Source organism: Canis lupus, chromosome 13 (genome assembly GCF_003254725.2).
Source record: "Canis lupus dingo isolate Sandy chromosome 13, ASM325472v2, whole genome shotgun sequence".
In the NCBI taxonomy this organism is placed as follows: domain Eukaryota; kingdom Metazoa; phylum Chordata; class Mammalia; order Carnivora; family Canidae; genus Canis; species Canis lupus.
In genome coordinates, this window is record NC_064255.1 from 3939745 (window position 1) to 3966343 (window position 26599).

The 26599-nt window shown below is 36.1% G+C and overlaps 1 protein-coding gene across 6 annotated transcripts in view; it reads right to left on the reverse strand.

The window, feature by feature from the left end:
• RRM2B (ribonucleotide reductase regulatory TP53 inducible subunit M2B) overlaps nt 1-26599 on the reverse strand; it is a 64026-nt gene that overhangs the window by 21891 nt on the left and 15536 nt on the right. For 3 of the 6 annotated variants that reach the window (XR_003138125.3, XM_025450126.3, XM_025450125.3), the window contains exons 6-8: nt 21485-21618; nt 10459-10563; nt 9249-9362 (exon numbers count right to left, since the gene is read on the reverse strand). Coding sequence is in view for 5 of the 6 variants with exons in the window: in XM_025450126.3 (XP_025305911.1) it covers nt 9249-9362; nt 10459-10563; nt 21485-21618 (353 nt within the window). In the remaining variant the exon portion in view is untranslated. Of the gene's footprint in view, nt 1-59; nt 2816-8748; nt 9126-9248; nt 9363-10458; nt 10564-21484; nt 21619-26599 lie in introns of those variants that run through there. The other 3 variants (XM_025450123.3, XM_049093297.1, XM_049093298.1) reach the window with 3 other exon arrangements.

Sequence of the window (26599 nt, forward strand, 5' to 3'; positions counted from 1 at the left end):
AAGAAACAGAAAAATTTGATGTTCCAAAACAAGACAACTGAGACATGACTCAAGTAAGCTTATATGTAAAAAAAAATTGTTTATTATCATACATAATTGAACAAAACAGCCTTGTCTGAAAGCACTGGATCAAACTATCTTCCCAAGTCTTTCCAAGTCATGATTCTACATATTACAATGAAATATTTTTAATAAGTGCAATCTGTCATGAACTACAAGTTTTTATAGTATTCCTAAATAATGAACTTAACTTTAACTACTATAGCAATGATTTAAATACATGTGCTGTTAAAAAAGAAGTTACAAACATACTCTGAATTTTTTTATCTATAATATTAAAAAGAGATTCCACAACCGCTTCATTCCTTAAGAACTAAGAAGCAAAATACTGAACATAATAAATAAATACGCAACCTGGAGTCCTAGAAAAGGATATAGAACACCGAATATAATAACCCAGTGTATTAAAAATCCAGTATCAGTATTAAAACTTCTTCATCTCAATACAGTTACATTTATTGCTACTATAAATAAGCTGTATATTAAGGCACCTGTCATTACCTATGAAAAAGATCTGGATTCAAAGGAAATATGCACTGAAAACTTTTTTCTTTCTTTCGTTCTGGTATCATTACAGATATTATCAATTTAAATTGATAATTAAATTACAGATATTATCAATATTAAATGTTCAGTTTTTGTATAGAAGTAGACACATCTTTAGAACATACTACCTGAATATAGTTAAAATACTTTATATAACACCTTAAAGTACCTAATACTTGAGTGAGGAAATAGGCAAAATCACATCAAGATGGATATAAAGGACTAAATACAAGAAAGATGATAATCTCTAAGAAAAAAGAATTCTACTGTCATAGATATGTACTCCTGTCTACTGCAATGATATGAGCAGATCTTGGCCAAGTCATTTAACTTCTCTCAGTCTCACTCTCTCCCATCAGTAAAATGTCAATACTAGCTGCTCTGTCAAGTTCCTAAAGCTGTTGTGGGATCTTCTGAGTGGATGTAAAAACAGCTGGCCAAATGTGCAGCACTGAACGAGCTGAACAAATAATCGGCATTGTGATGGGCTGAGATATATCAGGTTTCTGGCATCCTCCCTAACAAAGTTATGACCTGCTCCTTTTGCACCCACTTGAGAACTCCCAGTTTTTGTTAATTAGATCATTGCTGAATGAATGGAGCAAAAATTTATGCAAAGTGAAAATCTCTAAATTCTAGGTTGCAGAATTTTATAAGATAGTTTGCTGTTAAGTGGGGAAACCACACTTTGGTAGTTTGTGCTACCTCTGGACTCTTCCTAATGATAAAGATGGGCTCCCAGCCTTTCCTCAGTCTCCTCTGCAGAGACCTTTGTCTCCCTCACCATCTGCTATTGTACATGAGGCATAGTCCATTATTAGGACTGTTAAACCTTGTAGCAGCATAAAAGAGTTTTAAGAATATTAAAGCAGCACCACAAAGGTCAGTCTTGGGTACATTACTCAGCTTGGCACAAATATGAATGGTTCTGTAATCCCCACCGGGTCTCCTTAACTTAGTCTGCAACTCCTTCCTCTCAGTACAAATGGTTCTAGGCCAGCTTTTTCCAAACTATGTTCTGAGCAATACCAGTTAGGTGAGATGTTAACTGGTGAAAAACAGATTTGTATTAAGTCTGGGATATGCAGGGGGAAATAAGCTTATGTATTGCATAATTTCTCTTTGATGTACTGACTATACATTCTAAAGAGAAAGGGAAGATAAACATTTCCCAGATTCTTCTGACCACAAAATCCCCCCCCTTTTTTTCCCTCTCACAAAATATCTAGAGGGGCTAACAACTCTTCAAATACTCTTTGGGAAATGCTATCCTAGCTAATTCACCTGGGCTTTAAATATTTCAGGGCTACATCTGGCAATAGTGATGATTTTGATTTCTAAAGGAGGAGAATCATTTTGCTTACAAGGTCAACTACCAGGATGGCCTCCTGAATTCCACTTCATAAGTATCCTCCCCAAAGCAACTAAGAACTAAATTTCCTTTACTACATGCTGAGGAATTTAAAGAAATTATTCTCAAGTTAATGAGAATTATAATCTTTTAAATGAAATCTTTATATTCTCCCTCAAACATTAAAAATACAAAGATCTAATTCTAGATCTAAGGACCTAGAATTGCAATTACTTTGAGGACAGCGGGGCATTTTATCACATCACCATAATTAACACTATTAATAAGTAGTAGTAGTAGGGGTGGTGGTGGTGGTAATATTGGTAATTTTGTGGCTTAATCTTCATATCCATGTGATAAATTTAGGACCTACTATTATACTCATTTTAAAGATACTTACACTGAGATTTAGAAATTTGACTGACTTGCCAAGAATCACACAAGTAGTAAGGGCAGAATGTCCAACTTATAACTGACCCCTCATATCATGCTCTTAACTGCTACATAATATCATCTTATATTTTAGTGATGAAACAAAAAAATTAGAGTGTATTTATATAAATCCAACATGATTGAAATTTGGTTTTAGATTTCCTCTTGAGTAAACTTTTATTCCCTAAGGAGGTGCTTTACATGTTTTTTTGTTTTTTAAGCAAAGAAAAACACAGTTATTTACCAGTGATAGGTTTATATACACAAAGGGTTTTAAAAATCTGCATCCAAGGTGAAGACATTATCTGTAGTTTCTGCCATAACCGCAAAACGTTGATACTCTGCAACTCGTTTCTCAAAGAAATTAGTTTTCCCTTCTAAAGAAATGTTTTCCATAAAATCAAAGGGATTTTCTGCCTGGAAAACCTAAAAAGAAAAGAAATGTCATTTGACATTCTGAAGAAGCCAAATTAAACCCACAAGAAAAACAGATAACTAACAAGCTCAGGTCTCCTAACACCTGTCTAGTCACCTATAGGATCCATTATTCCAGAAGGTCCTAGAGGCACTCAGGGCTGATAAATTCTAAGACAACTGAGATCATCTACTAACCTCCTTAAGAAATTATACTAGCATCTCTGGTATTCTAAGAAGTAGAAAGAAAACATATATTATTGCAGGAAGTGAAAGATTTAACACCAAACTAAAATATTTTTGCAGCTTGAGAGATCCAATACATCATAGATACTGCAGACCTTTTCACAGGTATAACCAATAGATGGATACATACTATCCACAGATGTTTCCAAACAAAATGTGGAACATATGTTGACAAGAAGCTTTTTTATTGCTTCTGAGTACAAGAAGCAGACATGGTGATAAAGCTTGATAGAAAATCATGAAATATTTCAATGATCCATGAGGAGCAATAAAATAGGATTTTTGAATTTAGGAGTATTCCAACAGGGATTATTAACACCACAGACAAGAATATATTAAAATAACCCAAATTAGAAATGAGCAAAGGGTCTGAATAGACAAATACATATTTCTCTAACAAGGCATACAAAGGTCAAGAAGCACATGAAAAAATGCTCAAAATCATTACTCAATAATGAGATGCAAATCAAGACCACAACGAGATACTATTTCAAACTCACTAGAATGGCTATAATAAAAAAGACCACAAGTGTTGGTGAAAATGTGAAGAAACTAAAACCCTCATACACTGCTGAATGTAAAATGGTGCAGTTGCTTTGAAAAACCACCTGGCATTTTCTCTAATAATTAACAATAGTTACTATATGACCCAGCAATTTCACTTGTAGTTATATTTCCAAAAGAAATGAAAACATCTGTCCACGCAAAAACTTATAAGTGAATGTTCATATTAGCATTATTCAAAAGAACCAAAAAGTGGAAACTACTGAAAATGCCCATCAAATGATAAATGGATAAATAAAATTTGGTATGGTCAAGCAATAGAATATTATTCAACTATAAAAAGGAATAAAGTACTGATAAATATTATTCAGCTATAAAAAGGAATAAAGAACTGCTACAACATGAATGAACCCTGAAAACTTCCACTATGGAAAGAATCCAGCCACAAAAATCCATACATTGTATGATTCCATTTATATGAAATGGGATATATAGAATAAGCAAATCTAAAGAGACAGAAATTAGATTAGTGGTGCCTAGTGCTGAGGTGGGGGTGGGAGAAAGAAAGGAAAGTGATTGCTAATAGGTACAGAGTTTCTTTGTGGGGTGCTAAAAATATTCTAAAACAGATCGTTGTGATTGTACAACTCTGTGAATATACTAAAAACTACTGAATTGTACGTTTGTTAATAGGTAAATTGCATGTTCTAACTTATGCCTAAATAAAGCTTAATATATTAATAAAATACATAGTAAACATACATACATATGTAAATACACATATTTACATAGTAAAATACATATATATACACACACTCATATATATAATGTTTCAACAAAAGATTATATGCTGTGTGTGGTTGAGTCATAGAATTCAGTGACATTGCCTGTCACAGTGGAAATTTGAACTAGAAGGATATAGTGGAAAAAGCACTGAACCAATCATCTTTTTTTTTTTTTTTTAATTGATCTATTTATTCATGAGAGACACAGAGAGAGAAGCAGAGACACAGGCAGAGGGAGAAGCAGGCTCCCTGCAGGGAGCCCGATGTGGGACTTGATCCCAGAACCCCAGGATCTCACCCTGAGATGAGGCAGATGCTCAACCACTGAGCCACCCAGGTACCCTTGAACCAATCATTATAGCTTCACTGGATTTTAAAACCAGAGACCTTCCAAAAAATCGGATTTAAATCATCCATGGCATGAGCAAGGTAACTAAGACCAGATTAAATTAAGTGCATGTATTTTTCACATAACTTGTATAATCCTAAAATTTGTATGGAACCACAAAAGGCCCCAAATAGCTAAAGCAATCTTGAGAAAGAAAAGCAAAGCTAGAAGTATCACAATCTCAGAATTCAAGATATACTAGAAAGCTATAGTAATCAAAACAATATGGTACTAGTACGAAAAAAAAAACAAACACATTAATTCATAGTACAGGAATGAGAGATAAGAAATAAACCCACATTTATATGCTCAGTCTAAGACAAAAGAGGCAAGACTACACCATGAGGAAAGGATAGTCTTTCAATTAATGGTGCTGGGAAAATTGGACAGCTGCATGCAAAAGAATGAAACTAAACTACTTTCCTTCACCATACACAAAAATAAACTCAAAATGGATGAAAGACCTAAATGTGAAACCATAAAACTCCCTTAAAAAAAAAAAAAAGCAGTAATGTCTTAGAAATTGGCCTTTAGCAACATATATATGTCTCCTTAGGCAAGGGAAACAAAAGCAAAAATAAACTATCATGACTACAGCAGAGGAGACCATCAACAAAGCAAAAAGGCAACCTACAGAATGAGAGAAAATATTTGCAAATATTTTATATATGTGATAATCCAGTAAGAAGTTAGTATACAAAATATGTGAAGAATGTACACAAGTCAATAACAAAACAATGTATCACCTGGTTGAAAAAATGGGCTGAAGGGGAAAAAATGGGCAGAGAAGCTAAATAGACACTTTTCCAAAGAAGATATCAGATGACCAACCAACACATGAAAAAATGTTCAACATCACTAATTATCAAGGAAATGCAGAACAAAACCGCAATGAGATATCATCTCACACATGTCAGAATATCTAGTACTAAAAAGACAAGAAATAACAAGCTCTGGTGAGGATGTGGAGAAAAAAAGAACCCTCATGCACTGTTGCTGGAAAATGTAAGTTGGTGTGGCCACTGTGGAAAACCATATGGAAGTTCCTCAAAAACTTAAAAACAGAAATACCATATAATCCCATAATTCTACTACTGAGTATTTATCCAAAGAAAACAAAAACAGAAATTTGAAAAGATACATGCTCCCTTATGTTCTTTGCAGCATTATATACAGCAGCAATAGATGTGTGAATTGATCTCAAGCATTCATCAATAGATGAACAGATAAAGATATAATATGTATGTACACACACACACACACACACACACACACACACTGAAATACTACTCAGCATAAAAAAGAATGAGATCTTGCAATTTATGACAACATGGATGGACCTAGAGGGAATCATCATAAGTGGAATAAGTCAGAGAAAGACAAATACCATATGATTTCACCTCTATGTGGAATTTTAAAAAATAAAACATATGAACAAACAAACAAACAAAAAACAGAAATAGGCTCATAAACACAGAGAACAAATCGGTGATGGCCAGAGGGGAGGAGGTTGAGGATGGGCCAAATATATGAAGGGAATTACAGGTACAAACTTATAGTTATAAAATAAATCAGTCCTTGAGATGAAAAATACAGCATAGGAAATATAATCAATAACATTGTAATAACGTTGTATGGTGACAGGGTGGTGACTACACTTATCATGGTGAACACTGAATAATGTATAGAATTGTCAAGTCAGTTGCACACCTGAAACTAGTATCACATTGTATGCCAACTACATTTCAATAATACCAAAAAATAAAGTGGCTTATTTTTGACACATGGAAATACTCAAATATTTGTTGACTAATCCCAAACTAAAAAAGAAGTAGAAAACATCATTAATGTGTCTCCTACTTAGAATTCTGTATAAATGACAACCACTTGCTAATTTAAGTAATCTCTTATTTTATCAAAAACTATCCTTATAAAAAAAAAAAAAAAAAAAAAAAAAAAAAAACTATCCTTATAAGAACCATTCTTTTTCTAGCTCCTTGAGTTCAAAGTGTAGTTTATGTCTGTTAAACTGTCTTGTTTCTTAAACTATACATTCAAGGGCTAGATTTTCCTTTGAGAACCTAGCTGGCTGCATTCCACAAGTTTTGATATATATAATAATCTTATTGTTATTTAGTTCATATTCTATTACTTTATATTTTCACTCTAGTCTCATTTTAAGATAGCTTCTCAATTCCTAAGTAGACAGAACTTTTGGCAATCTTTCATCATTAATTTCTAATTTTACTGCATTAAAATCTAAAGGGTCTGTATAATTTCTGCTTTTTGGAATTTATTGATATGTCGAAGGCTTGTGGAACAATGATGTTTCATACTATGTTTATATTTTCTTCTATAGGCAGGATGTTTTATAGATCTACAGTGAACAAGTTCCCAAAGGGAAAACTATACTGAGGAGTCCACAGTTTTTCAATAAGCAGGAGAACATGGATGTACCAGTGTGAGAATATGGTGGTAGGTTAAAGGACAGTGAGTTCCCTTTAAGGTTCAACTGAGCAAATTAATTTTCCTGTAACAAACATATTAGTATAACAAACACAATTTTTAAAAATATACAGTTCATAAATTTAAGAGATCATAGTAATACAGTTGTAATCTTGATTTATCCATTATCAGTAAACAGAGGATTTTATAACCAAAATAATAAAATATAGTTCATCTTACAAAAAACCTTTGCCATATCTGACTTTTTCATGATAGTATTTCTGTGGTCACCAGAATATAAATGCATTACTGAGAAAGGAAATGATTACTCCAGCATCATGAATTTCATAAGGCTTCTTATTAAGTACAATTTAAACTTACATTTCCATGCTAAGAAGTTAAAACCTATAATTTCTAATTACCATCATATACACAGTACACAGTAATGTTCTATGAATGTTCCACTTACGGTGAATACAACATGACCACTTAGTGTGCATTTACTGTATGTCTGATACTATTTGAAGTGCTTTAAGTACACCAATTCATCAATAATCCTTTGTGATAAGTAGTATTATTATCATCTCCCTTTCATGGTGAGGAAATGGGGATAAGAGGTTAAGAAACTTGCTCATCTTGTTAGAAAGTAGCAGAACCAGGATTCAAACTCAGGTAGACTGGCTGCAGCCTACATCTGTTATGTGAGAAACACATCTCTTTATGAAACTCAGGTATATTATCTCTGAGAAACAAAATTAAAAATAAAAGACAACTGAGTTTAAAGTGTCAAATTATGACAGTTAATGTCTTCATAATAACTATTCATATTTAGAAGTATTAATGTTCAGGGGTGCCTGGATGGCTCAGTTGGTTGTGTCTGACTCTTGGCTTCAGGCTCAGGTTGTGATCTCAGGGTTGTGAGGTTGAGCCCTGAGTGAGACTCTGTGCTCAGTGTGGAGTCAACTTAAGATTTTTACTCCCTGTCTGTCCCTCCCCGCCAGTTCTCTCTCTCTCTCTCTAAAATAAATAAATAAATATTTAAAAAATTTAAATAAAAGTATTAATTCAGATGGATTAATCTCATTAAACAAATAAAAGATAAACAGGCCTTAAAAAAAAAACTAATGCTGGGAGCCTGGGTGGTTCAGTCGGTTAAGCAGTTGACTCTTAATTTCAGCTCAGGTCACGATCTCAGGATCCTGAGATCAAGCTCTATGGTAGGCTCCACGCTCAGCAGGGAGTCTGCTTGAGGATTCTCTCTTCTTTTCCCTTGGTCTTTCCCCCTGCTCATGCTCATTCTCTCTCTTTTCCTCTCTAAAATAACTCTTTAAAAAATATTAACATAAAAGTCATAACACAGACCCATGGGGATTTATGAGGGTAAACATATATATACATATTAAATTCAATTTACTCAAAGATAATCCTACTAAATGCCTATAATTATTATGAGTAATTTATTGAGCTTATTAATTCTAAGATTTATCAGCCTCCTACTTCTGTTACGAATTTCAAGTTTCAAAGGATTTCACAAAACCAATTTGTTCATGCAAACCAAGGCTGTCACAGACATTTTTTAAAAAATATTTTATTTATTTATATTTGAGGGAGAGAGAAAGCATACACAAACTGGTGGGAGGGGCAAAGGGAGAGGGAGGAAGCCCCATGACGTTGGGTTCAATACCAGGATCCCAGGATCACGACCTGAGCTGAAGGCAGACACTTAACCAACTGAGCCGCCCAGGTATCCCTGTCACAGACATTTCATTTTATTTTTTAAATATTTTTATTTATTTATTCATAGAAACACAGAGAGAGAGAGAGAGAGGCAGAGACACAGGCAGAGGAAGAAGCAGGCTCCATGCAGAGAGGCTGACATGGGACTCCATCCAGGGTCTCCAGGATCACGCCCTGGGCTGCGGCAGCGATAAACTGCTGCGTCACCGGGGCTGCCCTGTCACAGACATTTTAAAAGTAGACTGGTATGCTACAAATGCTTTCAATGAAATATAATACTTTAGTAGCTTTGCTTGCTATAATGTTTTAGCTAGCAGTAATACATTTTTAAACACCTTACCTTTGAGAATCCAAGTTCCACAAGTAATCTGTCAGCTACAAACTCAATATACTGTTTCATCAAAACACAATTCATTCCAATGAGGCCAACTGGCAAGGCTTCCGTTAAAAACTCCTGAGATATGAACAAAAAAAAAATAAAGTACAGGGACAGAACAGAAATGCATATTTTCCAAATAAAAACAGGGTTTTAGTTTTTTAGTCTTCTAAGTCCCTGAGAAAAGTATACTAGGATAAATTCTTTCAACATGGCAATGTCCATTTGTTTAAAAATGTTTGGGGGTATTACTATTCACAGTATTTCACATTCTCAAGTTGCCAGAGTAAGTTGAAACTAACAAATTACTGGTATTTTATACAATGGCATTATAGGACCTTAATTCATAGGCTTTCTCCATAGAAAAAAGGGGATACTTTGTTCTGAAATATCTGGAAAAAGATTCACCAAAGATGAACATGATTATGGAAGGGAAAGAGTGAAACACAATTAACAAAGAAAATGAAAAAATAAAAGTGAATCAGAGGGCTGGGAGATAAACTGAACTCCAACTATATTGAAAGACAGTGGTAAAGTGTTAAGAGGGGAAAAATAAAAACATTAACTATCTGGATTTAGTTCTCAAAATGATTAAAATACCAAAATGCATTTTATGCATTTTCTCCTTCCCAACATGAAAACCATGGCTATCAAACTATATAGTATTTTTTTTAAAAAAAGAGTTTAGATTTTTACATTCTATAAATTGTTTTACTATTCACTAATTCATTGATTTACTAATTCTATAAACATTTAATGCATGCTTCAAGCTAGATATCTTGCTCGGTTTTGAAAATACAAAACAAACAAGAAACCGTCATTGCTCTTCAGTAGCTGAAAATCTAAAAGCAAGGAAGCAAACTAACATAATTATTTGCTGTGGCCGTAGAATGTGTCAGATCAATGAGACAGAAAAAAATCCTGAAATAGATTTTTGTATATATAAAACTCTTAAAAAAAAAAAAAACTCTTAACATTTACTTACAAACAAAATTATAAACTGACATAATAATTGCAATGCATCATCTGTTGGTACTGTCAGATTGACTATATAAAATTGCTGATACGTGCTTTGACCTACAAGTGGCAATTTCCTATGAGTCAACCCAATACACTAATGGCATAAACATACGAGAAAAAGAGATGTGCTAATCATATATGCTTCCCTGCTTACCTGCTCAATTTCAACAGCATTAACAATGATCTCCCTGACCCTTTCTTCTGAAGGTTTATTTACTAAGTATTGAAACATCAGGCAAGCAAAGTCACAGTGAAGCCCCTAAAACAGAAGAAAAATACCATTGTTGAAGAATGTTTAATCACCTATTTTCACACCTGTCATGTGTCAGGCGTCATATAAAGAAGGCTCTAGGAATGCAACACAGAATTTCTGGAAGATAGAGGAGGGATTCATAGTACCAGGAACTACTTCCTTTCAAATCTCATTAAAATGCCAATTATAATAACCTATCATGAAATGTTTCAGTGCCAGTAAATCTTAATTCGTCAGTGTGAAAGATGAATTAATTAACAAGAAGAATAACAACTACAAATCTGCAACCAAAATCATTTTGGAAAGGAAAACAAAGAAAGAGCTGAAATGAAAATTCATTCATTTCTTATGTCTAAAAAAACTAAGTGACTGAAAACGATGTGTTTAAAGAAAAGGTGAAACTGATTCAGAGATTTCAAAAAGACAACATGTTTATTAAATAAGAATGACTCAAGATAAAAATAAATTCAGTGCAATGAAAATGAAAAGAATGAAGAACGCCATTGGAAGCTGTACAAAACAGAAATGACACTGCTGATAACCAAAGAAGAAAATAAACTTGTGACCTACCTGTAGAACAGAATGGTTACACAAATGCAAGAAATGGGTTAGAGCTTTACATAATTAGAGCACAGAGCAAGAAGATCCAATCTACAATTAACAGGATTCTAAAACACAGAACAGACGGTATAAAGCTAAAAACAACAGAATTGCAAAGTCAAAACAAAGAAAGAGGCCAGAGACAGAGGAAGATGATGCAGTGCCAAACAAAATTAAGCTAGAGACTATAAAATGAAGCAAGGCAGAGTCAATGAACATTTCTAAGCTACAAAGAAAAACAATTTTTTTTTGTAAGCCACCAGAGTGACAAGGATGAAGGAATGTGCACCTTACAGGGTTACAAATAAGAGTTTGCTTGGGTTTTTTCTAAATAAATCAACAAAAACCAAAGACAAATGAAAGACAAGACTCAAATCAAAGGCTGTATTCCAAGGATTATTTACCTACTTATCATTCCCAGAAGAAGCATCAGAAAAAAAAAAAAAAAAAACTTAAAAAAACAAAAACAAAAACAAAAAAACAAACCTTTTTGAACAGCTAATATTAAGCAGATTTGTTAGGCAAACATTCTTCCCAGACTGGACTCAAGAGGATACTTCAGATTACCAAAGGCTGAATTTCAAATAAACCGTGAAAGCTGTTAAAGTGTTGATTAGAACTGACAGCGAGCCACATATTACAGAGATGAGTAAATCAAAGGTAGGCACTCATATTGCTAAATCAATAAGTGAATAAAATTAATTTTGAAGTTTAAAGCAAGTCCAATCAAAACCTCAATAGCATTGTTTTTAGTTAAAAGAATATGAGACTAGAACTTGATTATTTGAACAACTAAAAAGGAAGGATAAATTAAGTAATGTGACAGAGGTGCCAATTATCAATACAATGGCAACATATCACAAAATATAACTGTATAAAATTAACATGTTATATATCTTAAATTTGCCAAGGTATGTCTTTTTTTGTATGTATGTCAAATGCATTGCTTTTTGTTTGTTTTAATAATAAATTTATTTTTTATTGGTGTTCAATTTGCCAACATACAGAATAACATGTAGTGCTCAACCCGTCAAGTGCCCCCCTCAGGGCCTGTCACCCATTCACCCCCACCCCCTGCCCTCCTCCCCTTCCACCACTCCTAGTTCATTTCCCAGAGTTAGGAGTCTTCCATGTTCTGTCTCCCTTTCTGATATTTCCTACCCATTTCTTCTCCCTTCCCTTCTATTCCCTTTCACTATTATTTATATTCCCCAAATGAATGAGAACATATAATGTTTGTCCTTCTCTGATTGACTCATTTCACTCAGCATAATACCCTCCAGTTCCATCCACGTGGAAGCAAATGGTAGGTATTTGTCATTTCTAATGGCTGAGGAATATTCCATTGTATACATAAACCACATCTTCTTTATCCATTCATCTTTCGATGGACACCGAGGCTCCTTCCACAGTTTGGCTATTGTGGCCATTGCTGCTATAAACATCGGGGTGCAGGTGTCCCGGCATTTCATTGCATCTGTATCTTTGGGGTAAATCCCCAACAGTGCAATTGCTGGGTCGTAGGGCAGGTCTAGTTTTAACTCTTTGAGGAACCTCCACACAGTTTTGCAGAGTGGCTGCACCAGGTCACATTCCCACCAACAGTGTAAGAGGGTTCCCTTTTCTCCACATCCTCTCCAACATTTGTGGTTTCCTGCCTTGTTAATTTTCCCCATTCTCACTGGTGTGAGGTGGGATCTCATTGTGGTTTTGATTTGTATTTCCCTGATGGCAAGTGATGCAGAGCATTTTCTCATGTGCGTGTTGGCCATGTCTATGTCTTCCTCTGTGAGATTTCTGTTCATGTCTTTTGCCCATTTCATGATTGGATTGTTTGTTTCTTTGCTGTTGAGTTTAATAAGTTCTTTATAGATCTTGGAAACTAGCCCTTTATCTGATAGGTCACTTGCAAATATCTTCTCCCATTCTGTAGGTTGTCTTTTAGTTTTGTTGACTGTATCCTTTGCTGTGCAAAAGCTTCTTATCTTGATGAAGTCCCAATAGTTCATTTTTGCTTTTGTTTCTTTTGCCTTCGTGGCTGTATCTTGCAAGAAGTTACTGTGGCCGAGTTCAAAAAGGGTGTTGCCTGTGTTCTCCTCTAGGATTTGATGGACTCTTGTCTCACATTTAGATCTTTCATCCATTTTGAGTTTATCTTTGTGTATGGTGAAAGAGAGTGATCTAGTTTCATTCTTCTGCATGTGGATGTCCAATTTTCCCAGCACCATTTATTGAAGAGACTGTCTTTCTTCCAGTGGATAGTCTTTCCTCCTTTATCAAGTATTAGTTGACCATAAACTTGAGGGTCCACTTCTGGATTCTCTATTCTGTTCCATTGATTTATGTGTCTGTTTTTGTGCCAGTACCACACTGTCTTGATGACCACAGCTTTGTAGTACAACCTGAAATCTGGCAGTGTGATGCCCCCAGCTATGGTTTTCTTTTTTAAAATTCCCCTGGCTATTCGGGGTCTTTTCTGATTCCACACAAATCTTAAAATAATTTGTTCTAACTCTCTGAAGAAAGTCCATGGTATTTTGATAGGGATTGCATTAAACGTGTATATTGCCCTGGGTAACATTGACCTTTTCACAATATTAATTCTGCCAATCCATGAGCATGGAATATTTTTCCATCTCTTTGTGTCTTCCTCAATTTCTTTCAGAAGTGTTCTATAGTTTTTATGGTATAGATCCTTTACCTCTTTGGTTAGGTTTATTCCTAGGTATCTTATGCTTTTGGGTGCAATTGTAAATGGGATTGACTCCTTAATTTCCCTTTCTTCAGTCTCACTATTAGTGTATAGAAATGCCACTGACTTCTGGGCATTAATTTTGTATCCTGCCACGATGCCAAATTGCTGTATGAGTTCTAGCAACCTTGGGTGGAGGCTTTTGGGTTTTCTAGGTAGAGTATCGGGATCCCTGGGTGGCGCAGCGGTTTGGCGCCTGCCTTTGGCCCAGGGCGCGATCCTGGAGACCCGGGATCGAATCCCACGTCGGGCTCCCAGTGCATGGAGCCTGCTTCTCCCTCTGCCTCTCTCTCTCTCTCTCTCTCTCTCTCTCTGTGTGACTATCATAAATAAATAAAATTAAAAAAAAATAGTGTCTAGGTAGAGTATCATGTCATTGGCGAAGAGGGAGAGTTTGACTTCTTCTTTGCCAATTTGAATGCCTTTAATGTCTTTTTGTTGTCTGATTGCTGAGGCTAGGACTTCCAGTACTATGTTGAATAGCAGTGGTGAGAGTGGACATCCCTGTCTTGTTCCTGATCTTAGGGGAAAGGCTCCCAGTGCTTCCCCATTGAGAATGATATTTGCTGTGGGCTTTTCGTAGATGGCTTTTAAGATGTTGAGGAATGTTCCCTCTATCCCTACACTCTGAAGAGTTTTGATCAGGAACGGATGCTGTATTTTGTCAAATGCTTTCCCTGCATCTAATGAGAGGATCATTTGGTTCTTGGTTTTTCTCTTGCTGATATGATGAATCACATTGATTGTCTTATGGGTGTTGAACCAGCCTTGTGTCCCGGGGATAAATCCTACTTGGTCATTGAGCATAATTTTCTTAATGTACTATTGGATCCTATTGGCTAGTATCTTTTTGAGAATTTTTGCATCCATGTTCATCAGGGATATTGGTCTATAATTCTCCTTTTTGGTGGGGTCTTTGTCTGGTTTTGGAATTAAGGTGATGCTGGCCTCATAGAACGAATTTGGAAGTACTCCATCTCTTTCTATCTTTCCAAACAGCATTAGTAGAATAGGTATGGTTTCTTCTTTAAACGTTTGATAGAATTCCCCTGGGAAGCCATCTGGACCTGGACTCTTGTGTCTTGGGAGGTTTCTGATGACTGCTTCAATTTCCTCCCTGGTTATTGGCCTGTTCAGGTTTTCTATTTCTCCCTGTTCCAGTTTTGGTAGTTGTTGCTTTCCAGGAATGCGTCCATTTCTTCTAGATTGCCTAATTTATTGGCGTATAGCTGTTCATAATATGTTTTTTAAATCGTTTGTATTTCCTTGGTGTTGGTAGTGATCTCTCCTTTCTCATTCACGATTTTATTAATTTGAGTCTTCTCTCTCTTCTTTTTAATAAGGCTGGCTAATGGTTTATCTATTTTATTAATTCTTTCAAAGAACAAACTCCTGGTTTTGTTGATCTGTTCCACAGTTCTTCTGGTCTCGATTTCGTTGAGTTCTGCTTGAATCTTTATTAACTCTCTTCTCCTGGGTGTAGGATCTATTTGCTGTTTTTTCTCTAGCTACTTTAGGTGTAAGGTTAGCTTTTGTATTTGAGTTCTTTCTAGTTTTTGAATGGATGCTTGTATTGTGATGTATTTCCCCCTCAGGACTGCTTTTGCTGCATCCCAAAGATTTTGAACGGTTGTATCTTCATTCTCATTAGTTTCCAGGAATCTTTTTAATTCTTCCTTAATTTCCTGGTTGACCCTTTCATCTTTTAGCAGGATGGTCCTTAACCTGCATGTGTCTGAAGTCCTTCCAAACTTCTTGTTGTGATTTAGTTCTAATTTCAAGGCATTATGGTCTGAGAATATGCAGGGGGACGATCCCAATCTTTTGGTATCGGTTCAGACCCGATTTGTGACCCAGTATGTGTTCTATTCTGGAAAAAGTTCCATGTGCACTTGAGAAGAATGTGTATTCAGTTGAGTTTGGATGTAAAGTTCCATAGATATCTGTGAAATCCATCTGGTCCAGTGTATTATTTAAAGCTCTCGTTTCTTTGGAGATGTTGTGTTTAGAAGACCTATCGAGTGTAGAAAGCGCTAAATTGAAGTCACCAAGTATAAGTGTATTATTATCTAAGTATGTCTTAACTTCGGTTATTAATTGATTGATATATTTGGCAGCTCCCACATTCGGGACATATATATTGAGGATTGTTAAGTCCTCTTGTTGGATAGATCCTTTAATTATGAGATAGTGTCCCTCTTCATCTCTCACTAGTCTTTGGGGTAAATTTTAGTTTATCTGATATAAGGATGGCTACCCCTGCTTTCTTTTGAGGACCATTCGAATGGTAAATGGTTCTCCAACCTTTTATTTTCAGGCTGTAGGTGTCCTTCTGTCTAAAATGAGTCTCTTGTAGACAGCAAAGAGATGGGTCCTGCTTTTTTATCCAGTCTGAAACCCTGAGCCTTTTGATGGGGTCATTAAGCCCGTTCACATTCAGAGTTACTATTGAAAGATATGAGTTTAGTGTCATCATGATATCTATTCAGTCCTTGTTTTTGTGGATTGTTCCACTGGACTTCTTCTTAAAGGGGAATTTTAAGAGTCCCCCTTAAAATTTCTTGCAGAGCTAGTTTGGAGGTCACATATTATTTCAGTTCCTGCCTGTCTTGGAAGCTCTTTATCTCTCCTTCCATTCTGAATGAGAGCCTTGCTGGATAAAGTATTCAGGGTTGCATGTTTTTCTCATTTAGGACCCTGAATATATCCTGCCAACCCTTTCTGGCCTGCCAGGTCTCTGTGGAGAGGTCTGCTGTTACCCTAATACTCCTCCCCATAAAAGTCAGGGATTTCTTGTTTCTTGCTGCTTTAAGGATCTTCTCTTTATCTTTGGAATTTGCAAGCTTAACTATTAAATGTCGAGGTGTTGAACGGTTTTTATTGATTTTGGGGGGATCTATTTCCTGGATCTGAATGCCTGTTTCCCTTCCCAGATTAGGAAAGTTTTCAGCTAGGATTTGTTCCAATACATATTCTGGACCTCTGTCCCTTTCAGCACCCTCGGGAACCCCAATTAAACATAGGTTTTTCTTCCTCAGGCTGTCATTTATTGCCCTTAATCTATCCTCATGGTCTTTTGTTTGTCTTTTTTCCTCAGTTTCCCTCTTTGCCATCAACTTGTCTTCTACGTCACTCACTGGTTCTTCCGCCTCGTTAACCCTCGTCGTTAGGACTTCTAGTTTGGATTGCATCTCATTCAATTGATTTTTAATTTCTGCCTGATTGGATCTAAATTCTGCAGTCATGAAGTCTCTTGAGTCCTTTATGCTTTTTTCTAGAGCCACCAGTAGCTTTATAATAGTGCTTCTGAATTGGCTTTCTGATATTGAATTGTAATCCAAATTTTGTAATTCTGTGGGAGAGAGGACTGTTTCTGATTCTTTCTTTTGAGGTGAGGTTTTCCTTCTAGTCATTTTGCTCAGTGCAGAGTGGCCAAAAACAAGCTGTATTGAGAAAAGGAGAAAAAGAGAGGAGAGAAAGAAGGAAAGAAAAGAGAAAAAGAAAAAAGAAAAAAGTAAGAAAAAAGAGAAGAAAAAGAGAAAGAAAAAGAAAGGAAAAAACAGGGTAGGGAAAGCAAGCAAAAAAAAAAAAAAAAAAGAAAAGAAAAAGAAAAAACCAACACGGGGTAGTATCTTCTGATTCTGTATACTTTAAGTCCCTTGACTTCCCCTGGAACTTGTCCGTCTAGCTGGTCTTCTGGGGGAGAGGCCTGTTGTGCTGATTTTCAGGTGTTAGCACTTGGGGGAGCTGCTCTGCCCCTGCCTGGTGCAGGGCTCAGTGGGGGTTGTTTACCTCGTGAGGCCCCAGGAGGAACCACCACAGTGGCAGCAGCCATCTCTGGAGCCCTGGAGTCAGCTCCTGCAGTAACTACGGAGCTGATCTGCTCAGCTCGGGGCAGGAGCGTCCTCGCTGTCCTGGGCCCTCCTGGCCTCTGCCTGTCCCGGGGGGAGGCCGGATCCTGGGCTGTGTCCTGGCGCCCTGTGCTCAACGCCTGCGCTGTTGGATTCGCGCTCCCAGCCAGGAAACCCCCTCTCTGCGGAGCCGCCTCCCGATCCCCTCCGAGCTGCTCTGGGTCCCGCCAAGCGCACTCTCCCCGGGGCGCAGTTGCTCTGTTAGTGTCCCAGGGAGCCTGAGGGCATCCCTGCCCTCCTGGGGTCTTGCTCTAATTCCCTGCGAGCCCTTTTCTGTCCAGGAAGATTGGTGAAGCTCCTGCTTCTCCAGGACGGAGCTTTTCTGTCCTGGGGGCACTCGCCCCGGCCTTAGCCGGCTTCTCGCGGGGCCCCTCCCCCTTGGAGGCCTTTTGTTTCTTTCTCTTTTCCCGTCTTCCTACCTTGATAGAAGCGTGAACTCTTCTCACTGTAGCATTCCAGCTGTTCTCTCTTTAAATCTCAGGCCAAATTCGTAGATTTTCAGGATGATTTGAAGGTTATCTAGGTAATTTGGTGGGGACAGGTGACTTGGGGACCCTACTCTTCCTCCATCTTGCCCCTCCCCTTTGTTCTGTCAAATGTATTTCAATTAAAAAATTAATCTGGAAGAATAAGTGGGCAGAATCTTCTAAGAACAGTTTTAATAGGAAAGTTAGGAAATTTATTCTACTAGTTATCAAAACAAAAAAACTACAATAACTAAAACTGTCTAGGGGCACCTGGGTGGCTCAGTTGGTTAAGCGTCTCACTTTTGATTTTGGTTTTAAGTCATGATCTCAGGATTGTGAAATCGAGCCCTGTGTCAGGCTCTGCTCTCTTTCTCTCTCCGTCCCTTCCCTTCCTCAAGAAAAAAAAAAAAAAGTTCTTTGACATGAAATTTGATAGGTTAATGAAAAGAAAAAATGGCCCCTAACAGATTTTAGTACACTTAAAAACCTTAACTATATCTGGGGCAGTCCCGGTGGCTCAGCGGTTTAGCACCACCTTCAGCCTGGGGTGTGATCCTGGAGACCCGGGATCAGGTCCCATGTCATGCTGCCTGAATGGAGCCTGCTTCTCCCTCTGCCTCTGTTTCTGCCTCTCTCTCTCTCTCTCTCTCTGTGTGTCTCTCATGAATAAATAAAATCTTTAAAGAAAAAAAAAACCTTACTATATAATAAAGAAGACACCACAAGTCAATGAAGAAGGATGGAATACTTAACAAAGATAACCAGAAAAACTTCCTAAGACTGCATGAAATAAAATCGCATTAAATTCTAACATTCTTTACAATATTTATACCTAATTCTATACTTATACTAAACAAATTCCAAATGTATTTCAGAGTTAGATGTTATAAACTCAAGAGGAAAATATGTGTGATTCCTTAACTCATCTCTGGAAGTGGATCACAACAATATCAGGTTTTTATATGTTATAAGAACAAAGGACAAATTGGGAAAATATTTGCAAAAAATACGACAAAAATAGTATTCTATATTATATTCATACAATAAATATAACAAACTCAATAAACACTTATTGAAAGCTCACTATGTCACTATGCACTATTCCCAGTCACTATGCACTGGGATATATATATATATATATATATATAGATATATATATATAGATATATATATAGATATACAGAAATAGGGACAAAATACAAGAATGGGTAAATACAGAAAAAAATACAAATGACTAATGTCATTATGAAAAAAAAGTTCAGGGATCCCTGGGTGGTGCAGCAGTTTGGCGCCTGCCTTTGGCCCAGGGCGCGATCCTGGAGACCCAGGATCGAATCCCACGTCGGGCTCCTGGTGCATGGAGCCTGCTTCTCCCTCTGCCTGTGTCTCTGCCTCTCTCTCTCTCTCTCTGAGTGACTATCATAAATAAATAAAAAAAAAATTAAAAAAAAAGAAAAAAAGAAAAAAAGTTCAATCTAAATAGTAATCAAATAAATGCAAATAAAACCAATAATGAGAAAGCATTACCGCTATCAAATTTGGCAAATATTTAAAACGTAAATCCAAATTTTGGTGAGGTTAGGTAAGAAAAGACATGTTCATATGTTGCTGAGTGGAGCTTTCTATAAAATTTCTGGGAAGAAATCTGGAAATTAGTATGGATGACCTTCAAAATGTTCATACCTTATAATGTGTGATATTACTTCTAGGCAATCTAGCTTAGGAAAATAATGTGAAATTGGGATAAAGCTTATAGACAAAAGACATTCATTTGCATTATAGCAAATAAAAAACCTAGAAACCTTTGAAACATTATAATGTTGTACCTAATAAAACTTAAAAAAAAACTACTTCCCCCCAAAATGCTTAATTTCACAGAAAAATGCTCATAATGTCTGCTACAGAAAAATCTAAGCTCATAAAAATATGATAAAAGCAGAATATTTCAAATTACAAAATCATGATGTTCACATATATCTATATAGGTTTAAATGTAAAAAACTGTCTAATAAGAAATACAATGAAATACTAAAAGTGGTTATCTCTGTTAAGATTGAGTAATTTTATTCTCTTAATTCCCTGTAATCATCACATATGACATTTATGATAAAAATTATTAGAAATTGAACAACATGAAGCAACAAAATTATACAAAGCATTTTATGGCAATTAAAAAGCATTTTCATACATACGGGTTCATTTTATTTTAACAAAACGCTATCGAGGTGTATAGTTGAAGAAACTGAGGCTCGGAGAAGTTAATAACTTGACAAGGTCACTTAGAAATAAGCTGGGGGGCCAGGATTAGTGTAGGCAATCAATGTGAACTGAAGGCTGTGATGGGTTAACCCCTGAGAACAGGAAGACAAATAAGACAAGATGTCCACACACAGGGAGCCTAGAGTCCAGCAGAAGAGAGAGGCAAGAAGTGCAGCACACATTACAGACTCTAAGAAAAGGACAGGTTCTGGTTTCAAAGGGATACATAAAGGAAAGAGTGGTTCATTTTACCCCACTGAGTCAGGGAAGTTTTGAGTTGCCACTTGTGAGAAGGTAATCAACAGGAAAAAATTGGCAGGAATATGGAAAGGGTATCACAGGCAAAGGGAGACAAGATTTAGTTTCTGGCTGGATATGGATGAGAAAGAAAAAAAAAAGTGATCTAAAAAGACTCCCAGATTTCAAATTTGGATTGGATAGAAAGTAGCATCACTCAATGAGACAGGGAAAACAGAAGAATGAATCTGGGGAGAAAGATCGTAAGTTTGATTTCTGAAATAACACGTTTGAGATTTCTGTGGAGCCTTCCAGGAGAAACTAACATGCACTTGAACACAAGGATTTGGAGCTCAGGAAAGAATATCTGTGCTCAAGTCTGGGTTGTTTACGAGCATCTAAATGGTAGCTGATCCCATGGAAACAGGTAAGATCAGCCAGGTGGTCATGTAGAGTGAAGGACAGAGGCCAAGGTGGGGACCTGGGATTTAATGATATATAAGGATGAGCAGGGGAGACAGGAGGAACAGTAAGAGGCAGGGGAAAAATACAATGTCCTAAAAACCAAGGAAGAAATTACTTCCTATTTTCTTATAATTGCCAGGATATTTGTGGGCCATCATCAGCATTTTGCAGAAAGAAAAATAAATGAACACCAAATATGAATACAAATATCACTAGAAGAGTATTTCATTCCTTACTTCATCTCTGCTGATGAGTTCATTGGAAAAAGTGAGTCCAGGCATGAGACCTCTTTTCTTTAGCCAGAATATAGCAGCAAAAGATCCAGAGAAGAAAATCCCTTCTACAGCAGCAAAAGCCACGACTCTTTCCCCTGGGAGACATAAAATAGTTTTATTTTCTGAAATATCACATCTCGTAGACATTTTCAAGCTTCCATATAAAAAAATACATATTTTTACATATATTTATACCAATATCACAACTATTTTGCCAAGAAACAAAATCAATAAATTAGTGCCATGGCCAAGGGTCTTCAGAGGAGGAAATATGCTACCTCTACCTACTACAGCAGAAAAGTATGTAGGTATGTCTACTTCAAATTTTATGTCAGACATTGGACTCCTATAGGTCTTGGTATCTGGACAAAGGAGATCTTTCCCTACTCAAAGGAAAGAGGTGATTTATCTGTGCACCACACGTGCCTATGAGTATAGTACATGCATATAAGTGTGTGCGTGTATTGGGTAGAGAGTAGAAGATAAGTTTTTAGGACAAATGTCTCCTTCTTTATGGTTAAGGGAGGGGAGGTTGCTGAGGTTTTTATTTTTATAAACCTAAGATATCTGACAGATTAGCAGTAAACATTTCACAAAACATTGTCATGCACCTACAATTTAAAAAAAGATGTAAGTCCAGCTAAGATAATAAGTATATCTATTGGATAAAATAACCCAGCACATAAGCAAAAATACTATCTCCTGCTAAATTTCAGGCCCAATTTCAGAGACTACTCACTGTTAGGCAAGGACTGTGCAGAAGTCCATCTCCTCAAAGGTCTATAATGGAACTATATCTGTAATACTGTCTCTAGGGGTTAATTATAAGTCTAACCCAAACAAATGTCACCACATTACATATGCTCAGGAGAAGTATTTATATATGTTTCTGTCTAGGGAGAAAGGTTTGGTTTATAAGACTGTGAGGATAAAGGCAATGGAGTGCTTAAATGACAGGTCTGTTTCATCAATAACATCATAGCTTGTATCCCAGTACTGTCACACCAAACACAGAGTGGGTGCTTGATAAATGTGTTCTGAACTGAATCAGTGGAAAATATCTAGGCACCAGATGACAAACATTACTATTCATTCTATGAAAGCTGCTAAAATCTGATCCAGAATACTCAAAACTTTCAGAACAAAGGTAATTATAATATTTAAACTTCAAAAAGAAAGATGACTTAAATATTTCTGGCAGTCTGTAAATAGCGCTCTGGTTTGTCCTCATTCTTTTCTCTGATTATCTTAAATAAATCAAATCAGATTATATCAAATATTTGCCTATTAGAAGCCCAAAAGGTCAGAAAAACTTCTATAGCATTTCATTTTTACAGATACAATTTTAAGTCATTTTGAAAAAAATAACAGAAGAAAGGTAAATTAAATAAGTACTTACTGAGTATTGACTGTGTAGAAGGAATTAAGACTCTTTAGTGTACTAAATACAAAATATAATAATAATCACTATGGTCTGCTGAGTCTTAAAAACAAAAACAGCTCTTTAGGAGCACCTGGGTGGCAGTCAGTTGGGTGTCTGCCTTCGGCTCAGGTCATGACCCTGTAGTCACAGGATCAAGTCCCGCATCGGGCTCCCTACTCGACAGGGCGTCTGCTTCTTCCTCTGTCCTTCACCCCACTTGTACTCTCTCTCTCTCTTTCTCAAGTAAATAAATAAAATCTTTTTTAAAAAATATTTTTTAGACTAGCTATATTTTTTAAGATGAAGATTCCTTATTTTAACATATAGATTGTATTTTCATCTTGCTATTAGTAAGATAATAGTTACAATTGATGCATTCTTCATTGTCACATAAATGTGAGAGAACTAGACTATAACACAAACATTGTGAATAAGAGGAAATTTTTATTTTAACTATTCTATGCATTCATGTAAATGCTATAGAATGAAAATCAGGACAAAAATCATTATAGAAGGCAATTCTTTTTGGAAAGAATTAAAGGATTAAGAGAGGTAAACTTTACAAATTTCAGGAGTAGATGTAAATTTAAAAGACTTCCAAAATATTTCTTCTAAAAGCTTTAATGAATGTGAAGGCCTCATGATTTTAGAGATGAGAAAGTACGATACAGTTTTTTTTTAAGAGGTAACTTTATTTCTGCCATATTTCCTTTAACTTTTCATTTCAATAATTTCACTCAGAATGTATAGTTCTTTGTTATGTGGGTCCTACATAATGAAAGATTCTTGTGATGTACAAATTTATGTCTCCAGCAGATGCCCCACTGAGTACAGAGCCTAAGGTGGGGCTCAATCTCACAACCTTGAGATCATGACCTGAGTCAAAACCAACAGTCTGATGCTTAACAGACTGAGCCACCCAGCTCCCCACAAAGCCTATTCTTTAAAATGATACTCTCAATTATTTGTTCTCAGGGTCTTGTACAAAATATGTGAAATTCTAGCTTTTTTTTTTTTTTTTTGCATGTACAGTTGACCCCTGAACAACAAGGAGTTAAGAGTGCTAAGTCCTTGTGTAGTTATAAATCCATATATAATTTTTGACTCCCCCAAAACTTAGCTATAATAGCCTGCTGTTGACTGGAATCCTTATAGATAACAGCCAACACCTATTTTTTTTTGTTTATATGCATTATATACTGTATTCTCACAATAAAGCTACAGAAATTTTTATTAAGAAAATCATAAGAGATAAAAACTTTATAAATCCCCCGGAGCCCAAGCAGTGTGAAGAAGAGGCGAGAACGACCCCAGGACCGGCCAAAGCCTGTGTGCCGCTGCATCCCCGCGTCCAGCGCTTACGTCCCGCCGCCGTCGCCACCATGCCCAAGAGAAAGGCTGAAGGGGATGCTAAAGGAGATAAAGCCAAGGTGAAGGATGAGCCGCAGAGAAGATCTGCAAGGTTATCTGCTAAACTTGCTCCTCCAAAGCCAGAGCCCAAGCCTAAAAAGGCCCCTGTAAAGAAGGGAGAGAAAGTACCCAAAGCTAAAAGGGGAAGGCTGATTCTGGCAAGGATGGAAATAACCCTGCAGAAAATGGAGATGCCAAAACAGATCAGGCACAGAAAGCTGAAGGTGCTGGAGATGCCAAGTAAAGTGTGTGCATTTTTGATAACTGTGTACTTCTGGTGACTGTACAGTTTGAAATACTATTTTTAATCAAGTTTTATAAAAATGCAGAATTTTGTTTTAAAAAAAGAAAATCATAAGAAAAAAGAGAAAATACATTTACAGTACTGTACTATATTTATCGACAAAATCTGCATATAAGTGGACCCACATAAATCAAACCCACGTTGTTCAAGAGTCAACTGTAATGGGAAATGTTTATTCTTTTTTTGTCCCAAAAGTTTACACATTAGCCTATTTGTTTTTCTGATCGCTGACATTTGTCCAAGTAAGCTATACAGACCTTTTTCTTTTAACCTTTTGACTGCTTTCACTCATTTCTCCTAACCCCTATGCTCCACTTCTTACAATCACCGATCTATTGTATCTATGAGCTTAGATTTTAGTTTTTAGTTTTTTTGTTCTTAGTTTTCACATATAAGAGAGATCATATAGTATTTGTCTTTCCCTGTCTGACTTATGGCACTTAGCATGATACCCTCTAGCTCCATCCATGTTGTTGCAAATGGTGAGATTTCACTTTTTTTTATGACTAAATAATATGCCATTATTATATCCCCCACTACATTTTCTTTACCCATTCATCCATTGATGGGCACTCAGGTTGTTTCCTTATCTCGGCTATTATAAATAATGCTGCAATGAACATGGGGGTGCATATATCTTTTTGAGTTCATGTTTTAATTTTCTTCAGATAAATACCCAGAAGTTTTATGGTTTGGGGCCATACATTCAAATCTTTAATCTGTTTTGAGTTAATTTTTGTGTGTGGTGTAAGATAGCAATTCAGTCTCATTCTTTTGCTTGCAGTTGTCCATTTTTCTCAATACTATTTATTGAGAGGACTGTGTTTTCCCCATTGTATATTGTTGGCTCCTTTGTCATAAATTAATTGAACATATATGCATGGGTTTACTTATGGGCTGTCTATTCTGTTCCATTGATCTGTTTTTTATACCAATACAATAATGGTTTGATTATAATATCTTTGTAAGATAGTTTGAAATCAGGGAGCATTATGCCTCCAGCTTTATTCTTTCTCAAGATGTTTGCCTATTTGGGATTTTTTTGTGGTTCCATATAAATTTTAGTATTATTTGTTCTATTTTCTTGAAAAATACCATTGGAATTTTGATAGGGATTGCATTTAATCTGTAGATTGTTTTTGGTATAATGGACATTTTATTTTAGCAATATTGATTCTTTCAATCTGTGAGCATGGAATATCTTTCCATTTATTTGTGTCTTTAATTTCTTTTACTAATATCTTAGAGTTTTCAATATACAGGTCTTTCATCTCCTTGGTTAAACTTATTCCTAAATATTTTATTCTTGTTGATGCAACTGTAAATGGGATTGTTTAATTTCTCTGATAGCTCATTATTATCATATAGAAACAAGATATTTCTGTATACTAATTTTGTATCTTGCAACTTCACTGAACCTGTTTATTAGTTCTAATAGTTTTTTTTAATGGAGTCTTTAGGATTTTCTATATATAGCATGTCATCTGCAAATAGTGAGTTTTACTTATTCCTTTCCTATTTGGATGCCTTTTTTTTTTTTTCTTGCCTAATTGCTCCAGCTAGGACTTCTAATACTATGTTGAATAAAAATGGCAAGAGTGGGCATCCTTGTCTTGCTCCTGATCTTGAGGAAAGGCTTTCAGCTCTTCACAGTTGAGTATGTTAGCTGTGAGTTTGTCGTACATGTCCTCTATCATGCTGAGGTATTTTTTCCTCCATATCTGCTTTCTTGGGTTTTTATGATAAATGGATATTGAATTCTGTTCAATGTTTTTTCTGCATCTGCAGCATGGGTTTGCTTGAGAGCAAGCAATATGGAGAATTTACCTAGAGCTCTGCTGTTGTCACATGGTGACTGCCATCCTCTTCAATTTTCTCTCTAGGTTGCTTTCTCTTTTTTTTTTTTAAGATTTATTTATTTATTCATGAGAGAGAGACA